We start from the raw sequence: 20,704 nt of genomic DNA on the forward strand, positions 1-20,704 counted from the left end.
CTGTTCCTATTTTCACCAACTTTCCTCTCATTGGTCGTTTAAGCCTGTCACCAAACTTGTGTCATCCAATTGATTTCCACCGCGTTGTTATTGAGGAATCGTACAAACATAAAATTGGTCTTTTACTCTTGTTAACAGCCGCAAATGTGTAAATAAAAGTGTACATTGATTTGTGCGTTTTATTTGTAGATACAATCCATACAAAAATCTGTACAAATAGACATTTTACAGTAGCAACAGTTTATAGTGTGTGTCTTTTAAAGTGGTATGTATTGTGCTTTATCAGAGCATAATATATCTTTAAAGTAACAGTATTGATTACGCTTGCGTGGCCAAAGTACACATTTTATTTCCTAAAAGCCAGTTCAGACCTTCAGTGACCAAACAACAGTTTGTCAGGTAATCTTCATTTCACGCATAGACCACCTGCCAGGTTCACCATCCACACCATGCTCTCACTTTCAAACACTGTAAGCCCTTTCAAGATTCTTTATTTTGTAGACCCAGTAGATGTGTGTTTGTTGTTTGTATGGGTTTCAGTTCACAGGCTAGAGAAAGTTGATCCTGTTCAGTAAGTGATAGGGTATTCTTCTTTTGTCTCTTTGGGCTAAAAAGAAGGACCAAGTTGCTGCATTCGCTGGTGCAGCTCTGTGGAGTCCAACACAGGGCCAGACTGGGGTTCCTGTAGGTACACAGAAAGACTCCTACAACACAGAACAGATACACCTGTTGGAAGAAGAGTAACAAAACAGCATATGTAATGTGTTCTGCCTAAAGTAACAAGAGACTGAATAAACTACTGGGGACTTAAATACTTTCTATGAAAAATATCTTTTTCATACCTAATACACTGAATCAGAACATTATCACATTGAATCTCGATATGTGGCATAAGAACAGTGGTGGAGGAAGTATACAGCTCCTTAACTGAAGTAAAAGTACAAACATCACATGGTGAAAAATACTCTATTACAAGTAAAAGTCTTTAATTGAAAGTGTAAGTTAAGTAAAAGTAAGAAGGCATAATTAGGAAAATGTACTTTATAGTAGTAAAGTAGTAAGTATGAAAAGTAAAAAAAAACCTGATGCAAAAAAATGTATAAAAAAAAGAAAGAAAGAAAAAAACCCCTCAAAAGAATCAAAATTATTCAAAACTTAAATGTTTAATTCATATTCTGTCAATCGGCTGATTGATTTTTAAACTAATGAATCCATATTTTATAAACTTCCTGTTTTTTGTACAAAAAATTTAAACATCAAAGTAACTAGTAACTGAAGTGGTCAGATAAATGTAGTTAAGTAAAAATTGACATGTAGTGGAGTAGAAGTATAAAGTGGGATGAAAATAAAAGGCCTAAGTAAAGGACAAGTACCTCGAATTTGTACTTAAGTTTCCACCACCTCATAAAGGGGGGGGGGCATAGTCACATATATTTAAAGCTGTACATGTGTAACCTGGGCACTCAAGATGAATTTGAGTACGAAGTGTGAACATACGATATGACATACGATAAGACGATGTCTTTGCTACGAACTTAGCAAAGACATCGTATATAAGAATGTCAGTGTCTTACTCCTCTGAGACTTGTGTGGGGAGGCTCCAGGTCTTTTCCCAACAAGCTGCGGCCTCCCGTCGCCTGCCAAGCCTCCACAGCACCTCACCACACCAGAGCCCTGCACCCACACACTCTGAGACAGCACACACAGCATGATTACATGCTCTAACAAAGGACCACACAACTCAAGTAGATTCATCACAGTTCTATGATCCGTTTGTGTCAAACTGATACAATTCTTGGCACACACATGAATGGGACTGTAGCTGCTGTGTGTGAAAAGCTCATATATAAGATATGAAGATCAATGTTAAAGTTTAGTTTTCACATCGATTAACGATCTGCTCCTCATTAAAGAACAGAGAGGATTTGTGGAAAATGAGTTTTACTCTTATTCAGACCCTTTTGTTGTACTGTCATTGAGACATTGTACAAACACTATTATAATTGCAGTTCAAACTACAGGCCTAAAGTGCATATGCTGTGGTGCTTTGGTGTTACTCCTGTGTCAGAAACAGTGTCAACCTTTGCTGTATATATTATTAAAGGGAACCTGTTATACTCATTCTCAGGTTCATACTTGTAAGTTTTTTTTTCTACAAAAACATGTTTACATACTTCAAAAACACTTTATTTTCCTCATACTGTCTGTGCTGGAACACCTGTACTCACCCCCTGTCAGAGATGCTCAATTTTTGTGCCCAGTCTGCTCTGTTTGGTCAGTATTTCTGGGTCTTCCACCTCTTTGCGTCTATGCATCATCATTGCAATCAGGAATATAATCTCTATAAACAGATTCTGCATATGTATGACAAATCTGTAGGCAATGGTACAAGATTCTGATTTCTGAAGCATACTGGTTTCTGTTCGTAGTCCGAGTAGTATTGACAAATCACGTTTGAACATGATCAAACAATGTGGAAAACATTGGCTGAAATGCAATCTTGGAACCCATCAGCTATTAGCTGACAGTTAAAAGCTGACTCTTTTCTAATTTTACTGCAATTATATGCAGATATCTCTTTATAAAGATTTGCCAAATGTTTTCTGGACCTGTCTCAAGTTGTTAATCAAACTAAACAATGAGCAATGCATGGAAAAGGAAGTATTGGCCTGGATATCTGCTGGCTACAACAGAGCTCCCTGTGCTAGGAAAGGTTGCGCCTCCCCCCACAAGGGTCTTCTTGTTGTATTGGCTCTGCTGGTTGCGGCCGCCTATGATTAACTTTACCTCTGTTTATTGTTTGTAAAATCACTAGAATACATGATGAAGAAGGGTGTCTTGCCCTAAGTGTCCTCTGGCCATTTTAAATAGAGTGCTGTCCTTAATGCCGTCTCTGCCGTCTTTAATTGTTGGGTTACACTGGAGCTCCAGAAATATTGGCCCTTGCCCTCTGAGGCTTTATCCTCATCAGACTGATAGATGTTGGATTACAAGATTGCCAGGAGAGTGACTGTAATGTAGTACTGTGGCACTGTCTGCTGTGAAAAACACCAATATCAGCTTCTAAACAAAAATCTTTACAATGACATGTTCCATCAGGAATATGGTCTGAAATTGAGGAGAAATTAATTAATTAATATAATTGCAAGTTTCCCTGATGTTAGCGTGGAGCTACATGTAGCCTGTAGCAGTGTAGCCTATGTATTGTAAACATTTGTAGTAGTGTGCCTGAGGCAGATAACTGTATAAGAAATCATGACAATAAGGAAGAGCATAATAAGTCCCCTTTAAGTTACAGCTGTGGTGTGTATACCTGGGAATGCATGCATGCTGAGCTGGAGGTCTCTCAGTGCCTCTCTAAGTTGGTCTGTCTGAATGAAGCTGATGCCCCTGCCAGCTAGTGAGAGCCCCTTCAGCCTCTGCAGGACACACAGATCTATCCCCTGCTTGCCAACCATATCTGCAGCGGGAATCTGTGGTTGGAAATCTGTCATGGACCAATCAACAATATAAAATGTAAAAGTACCTGTTGGGTGTGTAAAAAGGACAGTTTCTCTCCAAAATGTCAAAGAGTCAGAAAAGTACTCACCTCTCTTTTTAAAGCACACTTTCCCCAGCAGGTTCACACATCTGTAATGCAGAGTACAGTCTTAAGTGTTAATTTATAATCCCCAAACCTGATGACAGAAGTGAAGCCAATTTCATCTCACATGCCTTGTGTAGTGAGTCACAGCTTGTTTCCAGTCCTTCAGGTGAGCGTGACAGTGACCCTGGAGCATGTAGGCAGCCCCCGCCCAGAGCACCGTCGCCACCTTATCCTCACCCTCTGCACACAGAGCCTCACACTTTTCTTCTGGCTCTTCCAACACCAGCTTCTCTGGCAGCAGGTCCAGTGTTGTAGTGATGACTTCATCACACAGTGCCATGCAATCAGCTGGCCGCTGGGCCATGAGCAAAGCAGCGCCAGCCTGCAGGTAAAGCTCGGGCAACCTTGGGAGGGGAGGGCCCTCAGCATGCATCTGAGATGGAGACAAACAGCAAACAGATGTCAATTAACATGTTAAGAGAGTATCCTTCATTGAGGAAAATACATTATGACTTCTCACATACAGTGCCCTCCAAAAGTATTGGAACAGTGAGTCCAATTCGTTTACTTTTGTTGTAGACTGAAAACATTTGGGTTTGACATCAAAAGATGAATATGGGACAAGAGATCAACATTTCAGCTTTTATTTCCAGGTATTTACATCTGGATCTGATACACAACTTAGAAGACAGTATTATTTGTAATGGAACACAAAATTTTTAGGTGAGCAAAAGTATTGGAACATATAAACTTAAAATAGATTAAAGTGAATGAGACTTAATATTTAGTTGCAAATCCTTTGCTTTCAATAACTGCATCAAGCCTGTGACCCACTGACATTACCAAACTTTTGCATTCTTCTTTTGTGATGCTTTTCCAGGCTTTCACCGCAGTCTCTTTCAGTTGTTGTTTGTTTTGGGGGGTTACTCCTTTCAGTCTCCTCTTCAGCAGGTAAAATGCATGCTCTATTGGGTTTAAGTCTGGAGACTGACTTGGCCAGTCTAAAACCTTCCACTTCTTGCCCCTGATGAACTCCTTTGTTGTTTTGGCAGTGTGTTTTGGGTTGTTATCTTGCTGCATGATGAAGGATCTCCCAATCAGTTTGGTTGCATCTTTCTTTAAATTAGCAGACAAAATGTTTCTGTAGACTTCTGAGTTCATTTTGCTGCTGCCATCATGTGTTACATCATCAATGAAGATGAAAGAGCCCGTCCCAGAAGAAGCCATGCAAGCCCAAGCCATGACATTACCTCCATCGTGTTTGACAGATGAGCTTGTATGTTTGGGATCATGAGCAGATCCTTTCTTTCTCCAAACTTTGGAAAAAGTTCATCTTTGTCTCATCAGTCCATAAAACTTTTTCCCAGAATTTTTGAGGCTAATCTCTGTACCTTTTGGCAAATTCCAGCCTGGCCTTCCTATTCTTCTTGCTAATGAGTGGTTTGCATCTTCTGGTGTAGCCTCTGTACTTTTGTTCATGAAGTCTTCTGCGAACAGTAGATTGTGATACCTTCACTCCTGCCCTCTGGAGGTTGTTGCTGATGTCACTAACAGTTGTTTTAGGGTCTTTCTTTACAGCTCTCACAATGTTTCTGTCATCAACTGCTGCTGTTTTCCTTGGTCCACCTGTTCGACGTCTGTTGCTTAGTACACCAGTGGTTTCTTTCTTCTTCAGGACATTCCAAATGGTTGTACTGGCTATGGCCAATGTTTGTACAATGGCTCTGATTGATTGTCCATCTTCTCTCAGATTCACAATTGCTTCTTTTTCACCCATAGACAGCTCTCTGGTTTTCATGTTGGTTCCACCTCTAAATGCAGTCTGCACAGGCAAAATATATCGTACCCAATCTGAAACTGAGCTCAGACATTCAGTGCTATTTATTGTTTGAATAATCAATGTAATTGGGAGACACCTGGGCAACAAAACACACCTGTCAGTGACACGTTCCAATACTTTCGCTCTCATGAAAAATGGGTGGGTTCAAACAAAAGGTGCTATCTTCTAAGTTGTGTATCAGATCCAGATGTAAATACCTGGAAATAAAAGCTGAAATGTTGATCTCTTGTCCCATATTCATCTTTTGATGTCAAACCCACATATTTTCAGTCTACAACAAAAATAAAGGAATTGGCCTCACTGTTCCAATACTTTTGGAGGGCACTGTATAAGCTCACAGCATGCACAAAAACATATCCAAAGCTGTTTCTTAAATTATCTTGGGTGTCTGTCAGTATTTTCAGTCTTACTCCATGTTGATCTTCTGAGTGAAGAGCAGCCAGCAGGTCCAAATAATATTCTACACCCTCTGACACCCTGAAAGAACAGCAACAAGACCCATTTAACAACTACAGTGCATCTACTATACAAATCTCCATCTACATTTTCTGGTTTTTAGCTGTTGTTAGGTGCCAGTAAAAGACAATAACAGAGACTCTTCACTGGTCTTCTCACCTGCCATGGAGCACACACTTCAAGGCTAGGCTGTGAAGGACAGAGAGGGCAGAGGGAACTGAGAGCAGGCTGCTCAGTGATTGGCTGTGCAGCAGTAGGGACGGAGAGAGGAGATGAGCACCAGCCGGAGCAGGCTCTGTGGCAGAGGGCAACATCAAAGTCTGTGGGACACGAGAGGCTTCATGTTTCAGTATGCAGGCCTACACCTCCAGGAATATGTGTCAGTGCCCCAAATAAACTGTCTGGCTCACCTGCTAAGGTGCTACTCTACTAAGACAAAAGCAGAAAATATTTTTTAACAATACAAATAATTCATCTAGTACTACAAGACAAACATTTAGAAACATTTTATAGGCATTTGGTTTTTTTTGCTTGTATTTATAACTTGAGCTACTCACTGAGTGCAGCAAATGAAGAGCTTGTATCTCAGCCTGTGTGTTGCCAAGCTGTCTGTAGATGAGCATGCTCTGGTACAGAGCACACACACACCGGGAGTCTGTCTCCAGTGCTTTCCTGTAACACTGCAACGCCATCTGAGGGCGGCTCTGGAGACAAATCCAAACACACACACACACTCACTGCATACAAATGCTCAAACCTGTTATGCCCATTTTTCATTTGTATGTGTGGATTCTGGCTGCATGTGTACCATATGGGCGAGGCAAAGGCCTGAGAGGAGGTGTGTGTACGCTACTAGAGTTCTGGGAGCAGGCAGGGAGGAAGCTGTCTGCAGACCAGACAACGCCTCTGAACTCCGGCCCTCACTCAAGCTTTCTGCACCTTCATGAAATATGGAGAGCAAAACACAGGATTAATTACTCAGTACTACAGACACAAGGGCAGTGTATTGATATTATATTGACACTGTGATATGAAGCCAGATATCATCTTGGATATCATATTGTAAGTGTTGTCTTTTCCTGGTTTTAGAGGCTGCATTGCAGTAAAGTGATACAATTTTCTGAACTTACCAGACTGTTCTATTATTTGCCTTTACACACATAGTTATTATATCCACATTACTTATGATTATATATCAAAATTCTCATTGTGTAGATGTTTTGTAAAAGCACCAATAGTCAACCCTACAATAACGCTGCACTATCAACATTGAAATATTTGGTCTAAAATATTATATCCGATTTTCTCCTTAATACGCCGCTCTACTGTAACACTAACACAAACACAAACACTAACAAATCACAAAATATAAACCCCAACACATCACTTTGCATTCAGATAACGTTTTGCTTGTACTACTACTGAGTTTCTCTGCCCATCTACTGTTTTGGTTGTACCTTTGCAAAAAAGTATACAGATTATACCGAGGTGAAATATATATTTAGAAATTAAAAAAAACATAAATATATTCAACGCTTAAGATTCAACACTCTGGTTACAACAAACTGTATTTGGTCCTTTAATATGCATTAACCAAAAACCTGAGGGTTGCTGACCTTGGGCAATCAAAGTGCAGATCTGCAATAATTCAATAAGAATTCTTGGGTCCATCACCAGCCGTGGAAAATCAGAGGACTTTCCATTTGGCTCGCTCTTCCCATCATCAGGAACTCCAGCAGAGAGTCTCTCAAACACAGAGAACAGCTCATCCTGCATTACAGGAAAAAAATACAGTATAGTTTTACAGTATCCCCCACAGTTCGGGACTGGATGCTGTAGCATGCTGGCAAATATTTGTTTTTGCTGGCAGAAACAGGGATTATAAAAGATATAATTCCAGTGACATGTAATTAAAAAAGAAGAGAGTGGGGGAAACTGCACTTGAATTATCTTGAAGAAAGCTTTTATTTATTTATTTCTTCTCTTCAAACAAGCAAACAAACATCATATTTAATTTCTCTTTGGGACAAAAGTACAAATTCAACAATTATAGAGGGCCATGAGATGAAGAGGAAGGAGACAACATAACCTCAAAACCAGCATAATGAGCAGGTAAGCTTTAAAATTAATAGATATATATATGGCACATTTCTAAATCACATAGCCTTGGTTACATCACACATGGTTTTGTCTCTTGGACGCTAACTGAGACCCATTGCTTTAGGAGGACTCAGTGTAGTGGTTTGGTCCCCATACACACCAGAGGCTTAATGACATCCACCTAATTAGTCTAAGCAAACTAGACTAAAAGGGGAGATGGAGCAGAGTTCCTTAAACTACACCAACCAAGCGAGGTGGGAACACAGCTTAAAAACAGGATCTTACCTGAAAAACCTGTATAGTTTTCAGCTGACAAGTTGAAAGCCAAATTGCCCACTGCAGACAGAGGAGGTACAGTACAAAGCGATTCAAAGCGGTGTTTCCCACTGATTTGAGAACTGTTCTCCAAAACACAGAAGGGTCTGAAGCAACAAAGTCAACTCCTGACATCTGGAGAACTGTAAGGGGCAAGAGCAGGCTGTTAAAGTCAAGAGACACGGATAAGTAGCATTAGTGGTATGGGCTTTAGGGCTGTAACAAATAGTGTGGAGCTTCATTCTTCTTCAGTCTACTTATTCTGTTAAACCCTGTATGTCTGCATCAGGCTTAACTAATATCATTAGCATTATACTATTTGTAGAATTAGATTCCAGTGATGGCTGTGTAGGATTGTTTTCAACTCATGTGATCAAAACATTTCCAATTACTCCAGAGGGCTGTAAAGTCCAAAGGTCAAAATTTATTGGAAAAAGACAGATGTAATTGTTTCCAAAATTCACAACATGTTTTTAATCTTTTGAAATAATCTGCGTCAATCTATAGTTATTGCCATTTAGCCCTTAAAAAATACACAACATTTGTGGTAAAAAAAAAAAAAAAAAAGAAGTTTGCTCTCCCACTTGCCACACACAAAGGGAGGAACACACGTCTTAACGGGGGCGGTCTAGCAGCACCTTGAACTACATTAATTCATTTAATTAATCGCTTTATTCAATTTGAGGAAACTGCTTGAGAATATAGATAAAATTCTTTGGTGACGTCATCATAAAACATGGTGGCAGACATCTAAAGCTTTATTCATAAACGTCAACAGAAGCTCCAAATTTTTTACAGCACAGGCCTACCTCTCTCTGTGGCTCGTGTGAGCAACAGCTCAGCCTCTGAGAAGTGAGACTGAGCTACAGAACACACACAGGCATTGTACACCACTGTCAGCTCCAACTGTGTGTGATCTGCAAGAGGAGGGACACCTGCAGAAGAAGGGCATGGGGAAGGAAAGGAGGGAGACAGAAGACATAAAGATAACAGCTGAGGTTTCCAGCTTAACATATTAGGCCTTTGTATTATGAAGGAGACGGAGCACCTTGGATTTTCATTAAAAGTTTGTGAAACTCAGAGGAACACAATCTCAGATGGGCCTGGCTCTGGTCTCGGCTCGAGGCATCTCCTCCTCTTTCTTGCTGCTGAAACAAAGTGAAAGCAAACAGGAAAGTAAATACAGGCACTGCACATATGTATAATTTATAGGCACTCATACTTAACTTGAGTATTTACATCTTATGCTACTTCACATTAATACTATACTATAATTTGAAGGAGAGTATGGTACTTTTTACTTCCTGACTTCTGTAAGATATAGTAATGAGTTATCTTTCAAGAGATTTTTCATACAAAACATAATGATGAGTTTTACAAAGTGGATCCAGATGCCCAACCGTCTACATTAAAGGAGTACTTCACCTACAAAATGACAGCTTGTAAATCAATTAGTGATTCTGTGTTACCCTGAATTCATGCAGAATTTTTCTTGCATCCCTCCACGGAAAACAGCTGACATACTGATCTATTGATCGATTCTGGACCACATTTAGGAACACATTTTATCAAGTCTCATTTATGGGGGCGCCAGTGGTTTAGTGGTAGAGCAGGCGCCCCATGTACAAGGCTGTTGCTGCAGCGGCCCAGGTTCGACTCCAGCCTGTGGCCCTTTGCTGCATGTCATGTGTTTGGGAGGTGACTTAGATTATACTGCATGAGTTGTGTGAAAGTTTGTGAACGGATGTTTTGATATACTTTTGCTGTTGCTGACCCTGTCCTCAATCAAATAATCAATGTTTCCTGTTTTCAACAGAGGACGAAAAGTTTGCTTTTATTTGCATTTCTTTTTCAAACTAGTGCTGCAACTAAATTAAAACTTGTTGAATATAGTGGTTAAAAGACTAGACTTTGTATTAAAAAAAATAGTTGTACTGTGAGGTTCCTCTCACTCCTTAAAGGTATAAACATGGCTTTGTCAGACCCTGCACTTGGATTCGTCTCTAAACGCTGCTAGAGCCAAGTGAATGACTGCTTAAGCTGCTGAAGCACCAGCATACACTGTCATGTCTTACCCCAAGACAGGCAAATCAAGGTTTCATTAGACCACTCTGTATTAGAGTATTAGAAATTGTAAGTTGTTGGTTTAGTTCGGAAAATCCCTTTAAGCCCAGAGTGTAGACAGGAGTTCAGTCGCAAATACCAAACATATCCAAGTGTGCATTTTCTGTTATAATTGTGGGTCTAATAAGTGTTGAGTTATTCTAAGACACTGAAAGACAATAAAGGGCCCGCAATTGAAAGAATGGGTTAATGCAATGGTGGAAATAGCATCTTATGAATGTATGCTCAGTAGAATAAATGGCGATCAGGAGAAATGAGTATCTCCTTTGGGACCCATTATGGACTTATATTAAAATGGAAGATAAGCCTACATAATTATGAACTTACTCTGTGATTGTGTGACCCTGTGGAGTGATGTATGACGACATATGTGTGACATTTTTTGTTTGTGAGTTTGTTTTCTTCTCTTTCTTTCTACACTTATTTGTTAATTTTTCTTTATGTACTGGAGTCCACCTCCATATTAGAAAAAATACGTGCCTTTGTAATAAGCAACATTTTGATTAGTAACTGTAATTCAATTATGTTTTTCCCTCAGTAACTGTAATTGATTATAATTACATTTAGTGTGTAACTTAACTACATGTAACTAGTTACTCCCCAACACTAGTGACTACACAAGTGACATTAAAAGACCTGCATGCTTCCTCTACCTGTGGTGATAATAAAACATGTTGCTGTCTAGCTGAAATAATGTTACTTCAAACACAATAGTCGAGCACTGTTTATGGAAACAACACATAAAAGATCTGTATTTTGTTAGTAGATACCAGAAGTACAAATTTAACGCTAGCAAGAATTAATCTTAATCGAGTCTCAAGCATAAACTGGTTTAACGTTACAAAACCTAATATTAACGTAGCATTTTAGCATTTAGTTAACTAACATGTTAGAGGCTAACGTTAACAGCTAGGAAGACGAGACACTTAACCGCTAACTTCCTACCTTCCATTTGTTTACCAGCACGTTGTTTTCTTGGATCCATCTATCTAATAAAGAAAGTGGTTTATACATTACACTAGATATTAAAACACTGTTTTGTAAAAAAGTAAGTGCTGCTTTGTTTGAACTTTCCCTCGTTCGTCAAAGGGGCGCTAACACCGGAAGTAAACATGAGTGAGTTCATTGCAGTGCTGCCCCCTGTGGGCAAACCAGGAAGTGACACCGACAGTATGCTAACTGTCCAGCGGGTGGTGCTGTGATAAACCTTTGAGTTCAGTTGTGTTCTGGAAAGTTCAGTTATAGGATATTATTTTGCTTATTTTTTACAGCCATCAAACTGTGAAACTTCCGTGTTTTTTTGTATTTGGTCATTACTTTATAACCCTTCAAATAAACCTACAGACACAAACATAAGTGCAGAGCCTTAATGTATTCAGTTTGACTCTCTGTCCACTCCTTAAAAAAATTAGCATTGGCCACAGAAGCATCCTCCCATAATCACATGCGCGCACACACACACACACACACACACACACACACACACACACACAGGTATAATGCAAGTAAACACAAGCCAAGGCCGTAATTGTATTGCAGCTGAGTCATCCTTGAGACTGCCAGGACAGCCATTTTTCCTAGTTGTCCCTCCCAAGGTGACTCCCTCTTTTCTCACCCAGTTCCACTCTCCTCTCCTCTCATCCCTCTGTCATCCCCCCATCAGTGCATCATCTTGTTCCCTGTTGTCTGTAACCACCATTGTCTGCCTCCATCACAGCCCCCCCAGCTCCTCCTTTCTTTCATTGTCTCAAATCACAGAAAGCACTAAATATATCACCATGGAAAAACAAGGGAAACTCCTGATATCCACTGCTCCACAACATATATATGCACACACATGCAGCTGCATTCACACACAAACATACACAAACATGTCTTTCATTCCAGATCATCCTGTCTTCTTTTCTCCTATAGGATGGGTTACACTTTTTTGTGACATTTTCGTCTGCATCGATCCTGCTATTTTCCATCTCCCTCTGTCTCACTGTCTCCTGTCTCCATCCATCCCTTCAAGGACAAGGTCATTATATGGCAGGAGCCTGCCACCTCCTTTTCCTGCTGTCCTTCTGCCAATGTCATTCACATGGCAAGACTTCAAACTTCCATTAAAAAGGTTTGTAATTGAATGTCAGTGTGACGAATCAACCCATGGCAGCGTTAAAAAGCAGATTTGAGAAACCAACTAAATCTGTATGGTTGGATTTAACAGCTCCCCACCAGTGTAGCTTAACACTGTTCGGATTACAAATATAGTCACCGACTATCACTGGTGATTAAACCCAAAGTATGTCCATGTTTGCATAGGCTTACATTGCCCCCTAATAAAGATGTTAAAGTAACTAGTGGAGGACTTTGATTTTCATGAAAATAAATAACTTTCCACCACAAATAAATGCAGAAAAGACACACATTGGTGCAGAAAGATTCACCAGAATGCAGGAAATGAAGTCTTTGATGCTCAAAATTTCCTGGCGGGGGACCCCCAATGTCCCTGCTTCATGTGTCCCTCCCAAATGATGAAACAAAACCTACGCCCTAATATGTGTAATGATTTTTCAGCAAGTATATTCTAACACAGAGTGAGAATCAGAGACCATCTTGTGATAGGATCACTGCAGCCACAATACAGCAATCATCTACTTTATATTTCTACTTACTAGGAGAGAAGCGAAGGGGCCAATCACCCCTTCCCTAATTCCTACTCCCTACCTCCAGCATCCTTCCTTTGACCACACCCATCTCCGAACTTGGCCTTTACTGTGATCTCAACTACACACTGTAAAGTTAATGGGCCCAGGGCATAAAGCATGGGAGCAATGGCACCTTCCCTACTTCTTATACCACTTACTTCAAGCCTCCTTGCTCAGACAACACCCATCTAAGAACATGGCCATCATTTTGATCACAACTAAACACCCGTAAAGTTTGATGACTGCGTGTTGCACAGTTGTGATGCTATTGCGCTGACAAAATCTGTCCACAGACAACAGACATACACTTTAGACACCTGGCAGAATACTTCAAACAGCTTCTGTGGTGGTTCCCACTACAATGTGTGTCTCCAGGACCTCACACTCCGCAGACTCACAAACGGAAAACAATACCAGCTGTCGCAGTGTTGTCATGGCTGGTAGAAAGTCTTTTTCTGTAGACTTCAGCTGCTTGCAGTTGGTTCAAATAACAAGGTAATTGGGGAATATTAGCTATATTGAACATGAGATCCTCATAACATCACAACTGCATTCTGCTTACTCTGCTCTATTGTCCTCATCTATAAAACATAAATCTAGTGGAGGGAGGGGATGTGATGCATGTTATCTCTGTCCTGGGTGGCCCTCGGCCCCCTGAACATGTGAGCTATGGTGCTGAACACGCTGTGACTATGTGTTTCAGAAATGCAAACATGTTCCAATATTCTAGAAGAAAAGATTGCAAACTAATTTGTTTTTAGCCTCTGAAAATAAGATTTAAGGACCATAAAAAGACATGATTGCTGGAGGACTGACTGAGGGCTTGGGTGTCACGCAGTCCTCTGGGTGTCATTGAGCTGACAACACACACATGTTCACAGGGACCAAGAATGGCTGATACAGAGAAATGAATGTGTGCTGAACCATCTTTTCTTCAGCATACATCTCAAGGGAAAAGGCACAGCTCTGCCTTCTCCTTTATGGCATGCAGTGTAAACCCACTCACCCTGAGTTTGAGAAATCAATAGGTGCTGTACGTGCTCCTCAGAACTGTCCTCCTCTCAGAGCATCCCTTTGGATCAGCAGAGGCAGCTCAGTTTTTGTCTGAGTGCTGTATCATCGTAGCTCAGTGCACATCCTCATGTGCATGGTGCTGCTGCTGTTTATGGTTTTAATATGTCAGTGTTGTCACATGTCATATTTGGACTGCAACCACATGTGCACATCTGGAGACTATTAACTCCTCAGCGACAAAAAGAAGCAGAAACTAAGAGATGAAAAGTAACATGTGGATAACTATAAGGGGATAGAGAGGCAAACCTTTTTGTGTTTGCATGTAGTAAGAGAGAGAGAGAGACAGAGAGAGAGAGTCTGTCAATGGCCCAGCAGTTGAGTTGAGTCTCAGGGGAGTTGCGTGGATCTGCAAACTCACACTGCAGCAGTACAGCTACAGAGAGCATCAGCAGAACACACTGCACACCGACACAATCAGTTCACAGACTTTTGCCACAGCAAAAAAATGAATATGTCTTCAAATGTGTAAAATCTGGCAAAATTAAGAATTTATCAGACATGGCTATATAAAGTCATGCCAAATGCGAGCAGGCCTAAAATTACTCATGTCCAAATCATTTAACACACTGGCTACATTTTCCCAAAATGTTACTATGCATTAAATATCTTAAGATAGTGGACAGTGCTGCTTAAAAACACTTCACACGCCATTAAACCAATATTGTTTTTTAGATTTGTTGTTTTTATATAAATTACACCCTATTAACACCTTCAGTAAAAATACAACTCATCTACAAGGTGCTACACATGGTGAATATTCCTGCGCAGGCAGTACTTGTCTGAAGAACAGATATCTCTTTAAATGTGTGTGTCCTGATGCTGACTAGTGAGTTTTCCCTCCCTCCTATATAAGGCCAGCGCCCCCCCTCCTGCTGCAGTCAGTTCTCATCCGGCTCAGCCAACATGAGTTTCACGGTAGAGCACCACCTCTTCGGCCCGACCTCGTACCGCAAGGCTCGGCCTGCGTCCGTGTCCTCCAGCGGCTTTCACTCCCAGCGCCGCCGCTTCACCTACAGCCAGCCATCCTCCGTGGACAGCTTGGAAACCTTCAACGGCGACATGACGCGGAGGAACGAAAAGGAGATTCTGCAGACCCTGAACGACAGGTTCGCCGGTTACATCGACAAGGTGCGCAACTTGGAGATGCACAACCGCAACTTGGAGGCGGAAGCGGCAGCGCTGCGGCAGAGCCAGGCCGGGCGCGCCTCCGTTGGGGAGCACTACGAAAGAGAGCTGGGCGACCTGAGGGGTCTCCTGCAGCAGCTGACCGGGGAGAAGGCCCGTGCAGCTCTGGAGCATGAGCACCTGGAGGAGGACATCCAGCACCTGCGGGTCAGGCTGGAAGACGAGGCGCGGAACCGGGAAGAGCTGGAGGCTGCTGCGCGCACTATGAAAAAGTATGTAGAGGAGTGCAGGATGGCGCGGATGGAGCTGGACAAGAAGCTCCGCGCCCTGGAGGAGGAGGCCGCCTTCCTGAAGAAGAACCACGAGGAAGAAGTCGCGGAGCTCCTCGAGCAGATTCACGGTGCCCAGGTGAGCTTTGACATGAGAGACACGCTCAAGGCGGACGTCACCGGCGCACTGCGAGAGATCCGCGCGCAGCTGGATGGTCACGCATCCAAGTGCTCAACGCACGCAGAGGAATGGTTCAAAGGTGAGTTGGGTCAAAATAAGAAAGATTTAAAAATGACCTGATCTGAGTTTTTAAATCAGATAAACTTTGGCGCGCGCTTCTCAGTGTGCAGCATAGTGGCTGGTCTCTGTCCGTGGTGCTGAAACCTAAAGTCACATCCCTGCAATCAGCCTTTGAATCAGCCTGTAGATCAATTGTAGCCTTGTTGTAATGCATAAGGTTATTTAAGGTGAATGTGCTCGAGGATCGCAGGAGTCGTCTACTTTTTAATACGACCATCAGCACTGGAACTATTAAGCATGCTGCCTTATGAATCTGCATATTAACAGATCCTGCCTTGATAATTTAATAATGACTTTATTGAGGACGCACAGAGGGAGGTCCAAAGCGTACCACATTAAAACAGACAATGGTCTATATACAAAAAAATACCCACCAGCCTGCCAGATCGCAAACTTCAACTAAACAAAGGACGATAAGTAACCGATTACAGGCAAATTAAGTGAGTTAATGCAGATATCATGAATATATAATGCAGACAGACTTGAAAAATATGACCTCCGGTTTAAATGGTGCGTCTTTCTGCGGGTGCATCGCTGCCGCAGAATGATCATTTTTACTTAAGGGAGGCACTGCAGGAGTGAGATGGCACATAGAGACTATTATGATTCATTTGCACTCTCACCGTGAGTAACAGTGGGTGTGTTCTTGCATTTGCCCCATGTGCGCTGTCTGTGTCTCCTACCCTGAACCTGGACCTCTACAAATAGAATTATTGTTTCAAGGTCACTGTTTGTGGATGGCAGACAGTCCAGATAATGCTTCATCACTCTTGCAGTCCTCGTTCTGATGTCGTGACTCGTGACTCACCAAGGACCTGGATGTCAGCTATAGGCTACATGTAGCTAGATATGATGGATAGATCATACAGTCCTCTTAATTATACTGCAAGTAGGTGCAACATCGGATGCAAACAACACTGACCTTTATGGTGCTGTGCAAATACACAATCGACAACTTTAAAGGCCAAGGAGGGTTTTATCTAAACTGCACGTTACTGAACTTGATGATCTATAGATTGAGCCGTGCTGTACATACATGCTGACTTGATATAAGCAGTGAAAGATGCAAACAGAATGACCTTCGCTGTGTGGTGTCCAGCTGACTGCAGCAGTGTGGCTCATTCATCCTTGGTGGAGGGAGGTAGCTGAGTCAGACTACTGACTGACAGATGGACAGTGTCAAGGTTACTCAGGCTCCCAGCAGAGCGTCTCTAAGGACAGGTCAAATGTCTCCGGACCAAGATAAAAAAAAAAACAAACAATGCATGCCTGTGGAGTAAATAAGAATGCTGAATTTCAAAAGGTCATGTCAAACTGTTTTTGGATATAAGCCAGTCAGTGGTATGACACAGCAAATATGATTTCTGAATGCATTTTTTTGTATGCAATTTCTGCAGTGCGTATGGAGCGTCTGTCCGAAGCTGCTCGTTCCAACCAGGATGCAATCCGTGGAAGCCAGGAGGAGATCTCAGAGTACCGTCGTCAGCTCCAGAGCCGCACTATTGAGCTCGAGACTCTTCGGGGAACCAAGGAGTCGCTGGAGAGGCAGCGTATGGAATGTGAAGACAGACACCACGATGACCTCAACTCACTACAGGCAGGAAATCAACACAAACATGTCACCTATACCACACAGGGAAAACCACATTCATTACACATTGCCATTTGTATAATATTTAACTGTGAGGCTACGTGTTTTTATTTTGCAGGAGACCATCAATCAGCTGGACAACGAACTGAAAACCACCAAATGGGAGATGGCCACCCAGCTGAAGGACTACCAGGAGCTGCTGAACGTGAAGATGGCTTTAGATATTGAGATTGCTGCTTATAGGTTGGTCAGGGTTCAAACCCACACAATTAAATGATTCTTTGACTTCTAAATATCAAAAGTTATTGTCCTTTTCACTGACTGTGTGTCTTTAAAACAGGAAATTACTGGAGGGAGAGGAGACTCGCTTTGGTTCAGGAGGAGGTGCATACTCTTACCTGGAAAGCAGAATCTCTTCCCATTTGAAAGTGAAAGGAGAGGAGATCTCCGACACAGTCATCGTGGAGGAACAGACAGATGAGACCCAGGTCACAGAGGTGACAGAGGAGGCAGTGGAGGAGGAAGAGGAGGGAGAGAAAGGAGAGGAAGAAGAAGGTGAGGAAACCAAAGAAGAGGAGGAAGGAGGCGAGGAAGGAGAAGACAAGGAGGAGGAAGGAGAAGGAGAAGAAGAGAAGGGGGAGGAAGGAGAGGGTGAGGAGGAAAAGGATGAGGAGAAGGGAGAGGAAGAGGAGGCAGGTGAGGAGGAAGAGAAGTCCAAATCTCCAGAAAAGGCTGCGTCCCCTCAGCCCAAATCTCCCGCTGTCAAATCACCGGAATCTAAATCCCCACAAAAATCACCAGAATCTAAATCACCAGCACCCAAATCCCCAATGCCCAAATCACCCGCTAAGTCGCCCACAGTCAAATCCCCTGCAGGAGATGAGTCAAAGTCACCTGTGTCAAAATCCCCACCCAGCAAATCCCCTGAATCTAAATCTCCCCGCCCCAAGACCCCAGAACCAAAGTCTCCGGAAAAAGAGAAGGCCGAGCCTGCCGCCACCAAAGACACCCCTAAAGAGGAGAAAAAAGAGGAGAAGCCTCAGCCTGTCAAGGAGGAGAAGAAGGAGAAGGAAGAACCTGTAAAGGAGGAGACAAAGGAAAAGCCCAAGGAGAAGGAGCCAGAGAAGGCCGACAAAGCTGATACAAAGCAAGACAGCAAGGCAGATGACACTTCTAAACCTGCCGCTCCCAGCAAGCCTACTGAGGACAAGCCTGCCCCCAAGCCTGAGCCTAAAGAGAGTGCTCCCCCCGCCAAGGAGGAGAAACCCGCTGCTCCTAAATCAGAGAAGGCCGAGCCAGAGGCAAAGCCCGCCTCTAAAGCAGAGCCCGAGAAGACAGAAGCCAAGAAGGAGGAGAAGAAGCCAGAGGAGAAGCCTGCACCTAAAGCTGAACCTGAGAAGACAGAGAGCAAGAAAGATGAGAAGAAGCCAGAGGCGAAAAAGGAAACCAGTAAAGAAGAGAGTAAGGAGGTGAAGGAGGGAGGGAAAGCGGAGAAATCTTCTGGCACAGAGTCAAAGGAGAGCAAGCAGGAGGAGAAGGCCAAGAAGTAAGAGTGACGCGCTGTGATTCAAGGCACGAGGAGAGGAGGAGATGCCAAAGAACAATGAGGAAGGGAGAGTAAAGAGCAGGAGAAAAGAGGCTGGATGCACCCAGCAGTTCAGATGGGCGCTTTAATGTCCAAAGCAAAGCAGGTGATGGTATGTAAGCAATAGTGTTTTCTGTAGCAAATAACCCCCTGCTCCCTAAGTATGGCCATTACACACCCCTGATGCTTCTGATGTATGACTGTAGTGAATGCAGAATGCTTTAAACTCTTTATCTGAATGTGACAACTGCCCTTAATAAATAACAAGTGCATTAAAACCGAATCCCGCTGACGGGGACCGCAGGGGCCTGCTGTACCTACACGAGCCTTCAAGGGTAGAGATGTCAAAACAATGTCAAGCTAAAGATTGTGACAGATATTGAATATATAAAAAAAGTATATTTAAGGAGATACAAATGTCTATATTATATTTACAGATAGAAGAAAGTTACTTGAATTTTTGCTTGTTGTGGACCATAACGCAGCTTCTCCTGAAAGACGAGCTGTAGCGTCTCACTCTTCTGGTCTGCAATGATGACTATGTGTTATGTATTAACTGCTGAGAATATGCAATACGAAACAGATAAATAAAGGATGAAAAAAAAAATCAAACACAAAAAAGACTTGGGAGATTTCTTAATGTGTTTACACTGCTGAAAAAATCAATAGCATGTCGACCTCGAGTGAAAATGTATGAAGGAGAGGTGTCATGAGTAATCATACAAGGTGTGAGGCCTGGAAGGTAAACGCTGCGAGTAACTGCACTGCATTGCGGCTAAGGAGGGGGGGAGCTGTACCCACCCAAAGCAGCCACTGCACCCTTCCTCACATTCCAGAGACCATGCTCATGTATTAATCAGGAGCGGTGCTGCTCGCTCGCACGCAACACTCAGATTTCTGCCTTTTATTTCTCGGCTGTGCCTCACTGCAAAGAGGAAAGTTCACACAAGGATGCAGTGGTTTTATAATTCATTACAGCTGACTCATTATGACCCTAAAAATCAGTGATGTCATAGGGAGTAGGAGTAGGTTTAAGATGAACACAGAACACGCCTTCACCTCTGAATCCACACATAATGTATGAGGAAATACAAATTAGTAGTACTCCAGCTATTCATACATTTCTATAATCGTCCACAGAGAGGTGTGGCTACACTTTTAATAGGATTCACTGAGTGCAGCAGCTAGTGACTATAGCTACTGGTCTTTTTCTTTGTGGATACATTTCTGACATTGGACTTTGGCTGACATTGGAAGAATTTCTCTTCTGGCACGATTTTAGTGTTCCCTTCACATCCAATCTCTTTGCATCTGAATGATGGCTTTGTAATAATGGGATCAGCAATCACGTCATAGAACACAACAGGTGGATGGTGCAAATGCCTTTTTTTCTCGTCATTGCATCTGGATGCCACTTTTAATTTCACTGTCATACTTTGTGAACTTGTTTTCCTGAAATACATCTGACTCTCAGCAGGTCTCTGGGAACAAAATGCTTGAGGAGTCAAATACAAACCATCTGGTTCCATTTTGTTTGTGCACTTTCTGATAATTTTTCAAATTACAAGAATTTATTTTATCCCTAAAGAATCAAATGTTTAAAAATCTTTTCATAGAAGTAAACCTGACCCTGAATAGTTTATTTAAA

General features: G+C 42.2%; 2 protein-coding genes across 5 annotated transcripts; one reads left to right on the forward strand and one right to left on the reverse strand.

Moving 5' to 3' along the window:
• Positions 1–147: 147 nt before the first annotated feature.
• On the reverse strand, positions 148–11,534 carry fancg (FA complementation group G). Of its 4 annotated transcripts, XM_049579803.1 has the most exons (14): positions 11,367–11,534; positions 9,346–9,445; positions 9,107–9,232; positions 8,268–8,440; positions 7,499–7,652; positions 6,691–6,821; positions 6,440–6,586; positions 6,042–6,202; positions 5,837–5,903; positions 3,715–4,019; positions 3,590–3,630; positions 3,314–3,487; positions 1,575–1,689; positions 458–704 (listed from the first exon to the last, which is right to left on the reverse strand). In XM_049579803.1, exons 1-14 carry the CDS (start codon positions 11,433–11,435, stop codon positions 608–610), a joined length of 1,860 nt encoding a protein of 619 aa, XP_049435760.1. In that variant the 5' UTR covers positions 11,436–11,534; the 3' UTR covers positions 458–607. The 4 variants fall into 4 exon arrangements, 3 of the variants coding, with proteins under 3 accessions (XP_049435759.1, XP_049435758.1, XP_049435760.1); XM_049579802.1 differs by lacking the exon at positions 1,575–1,689 and having other exon boundaries at positions 148–704; positions 9,346–9,442; XM_049579801.1 differs by lacking the exon at positions 1,575–1,689 and having other exon boundaries at positions 148–704.
• A 3,538-nt stretch (positions 11,535–15,072) lies between these two features.
• On the forward strand, positions 15,073–19,681 carry LOC125890537 (neurofilament medium polypeptide-like). Its single transcript, XM_049579217.1, has 4 exons — positions 15,073–15,839; positions 17,278–17,477; positions 17,590–17,714; positions 17,812–19,681. Exons 1-4 carry the CDS (start codon positions 15,089–15,091, stop codon positions 19,019–19,021), a joined length of 2,286 nt encoding a protein of 761 aa, XP_049435174.1. The 5' UTR covers positions 15,073–15,088; the 3' UTR covers positions 19,022–19,681.
• The last annotated feature ends 1,023 nt before the right edge of the window (positions 19,682–20,704 follow it).

Source organism: Epinephelus fuscoguttatus, linkage group LG6 (assembly GCF_011397635.1).
Source record: "Epinephelus fuscoguttatus linkage group LG6, E.fuscoguttatus.final_Chr_v1".
In the NCBI taxonomy this organism is placed as follows: Eukaryota; Metazoa; Chordata; class Actinopteri; order Perciformes; family Serranidae; genus Epinephelus; species Epinephelus fuscoguttatus.

Excerpts from the sequence above, each read along its gene's own strand:
- fancg (XM_049579801.1), bottom strand. The coding sequence starts at position 11,435 with ATGTATAAACCACTTTCTTTATTAGATAGATGGATCCAAGAAAACAAC. Across the intron at positions 9,446-11,366 it reads TGCTGGTAAACAAATGGAAG|CAGCAAGAAAGAGGAGGAGA; the intron begins GTAGGAAGTTAG and ends ACTTTGTTTCAG. Across the intron at positions 3,488-3,589 it reads AGTGTGCTTTAAAAAGAGAG|ATTTCCAACCACAGATTCCC; the intron begins GTGAGTACTTTT and ends GGTCCATGACAG.
- LOC125890537 (XM_049579217.1), top strand. The coding sequence starts at position 15,089 with ATGAGTTTCACGGTAGAGCACCACCTCTTCGGCCCGACCTCGTACCGC. Across the intron at positions 15,840-17,277 it reads CGCAGAGGAATGGTTCAAAG|TGCGTATGGAGCGTCTGTCC; the intron begins GTGAGTTGGGTC and ends CAATTTCTGCAG. Across the intron at positions 17,715-17,811 it reads ATTGAGATTGCTGCTTATAG|GAAATTACTGGAGGGAGAGG; the intron begins GTTGGTCAGGGT and ends TCTTTAAAACAG.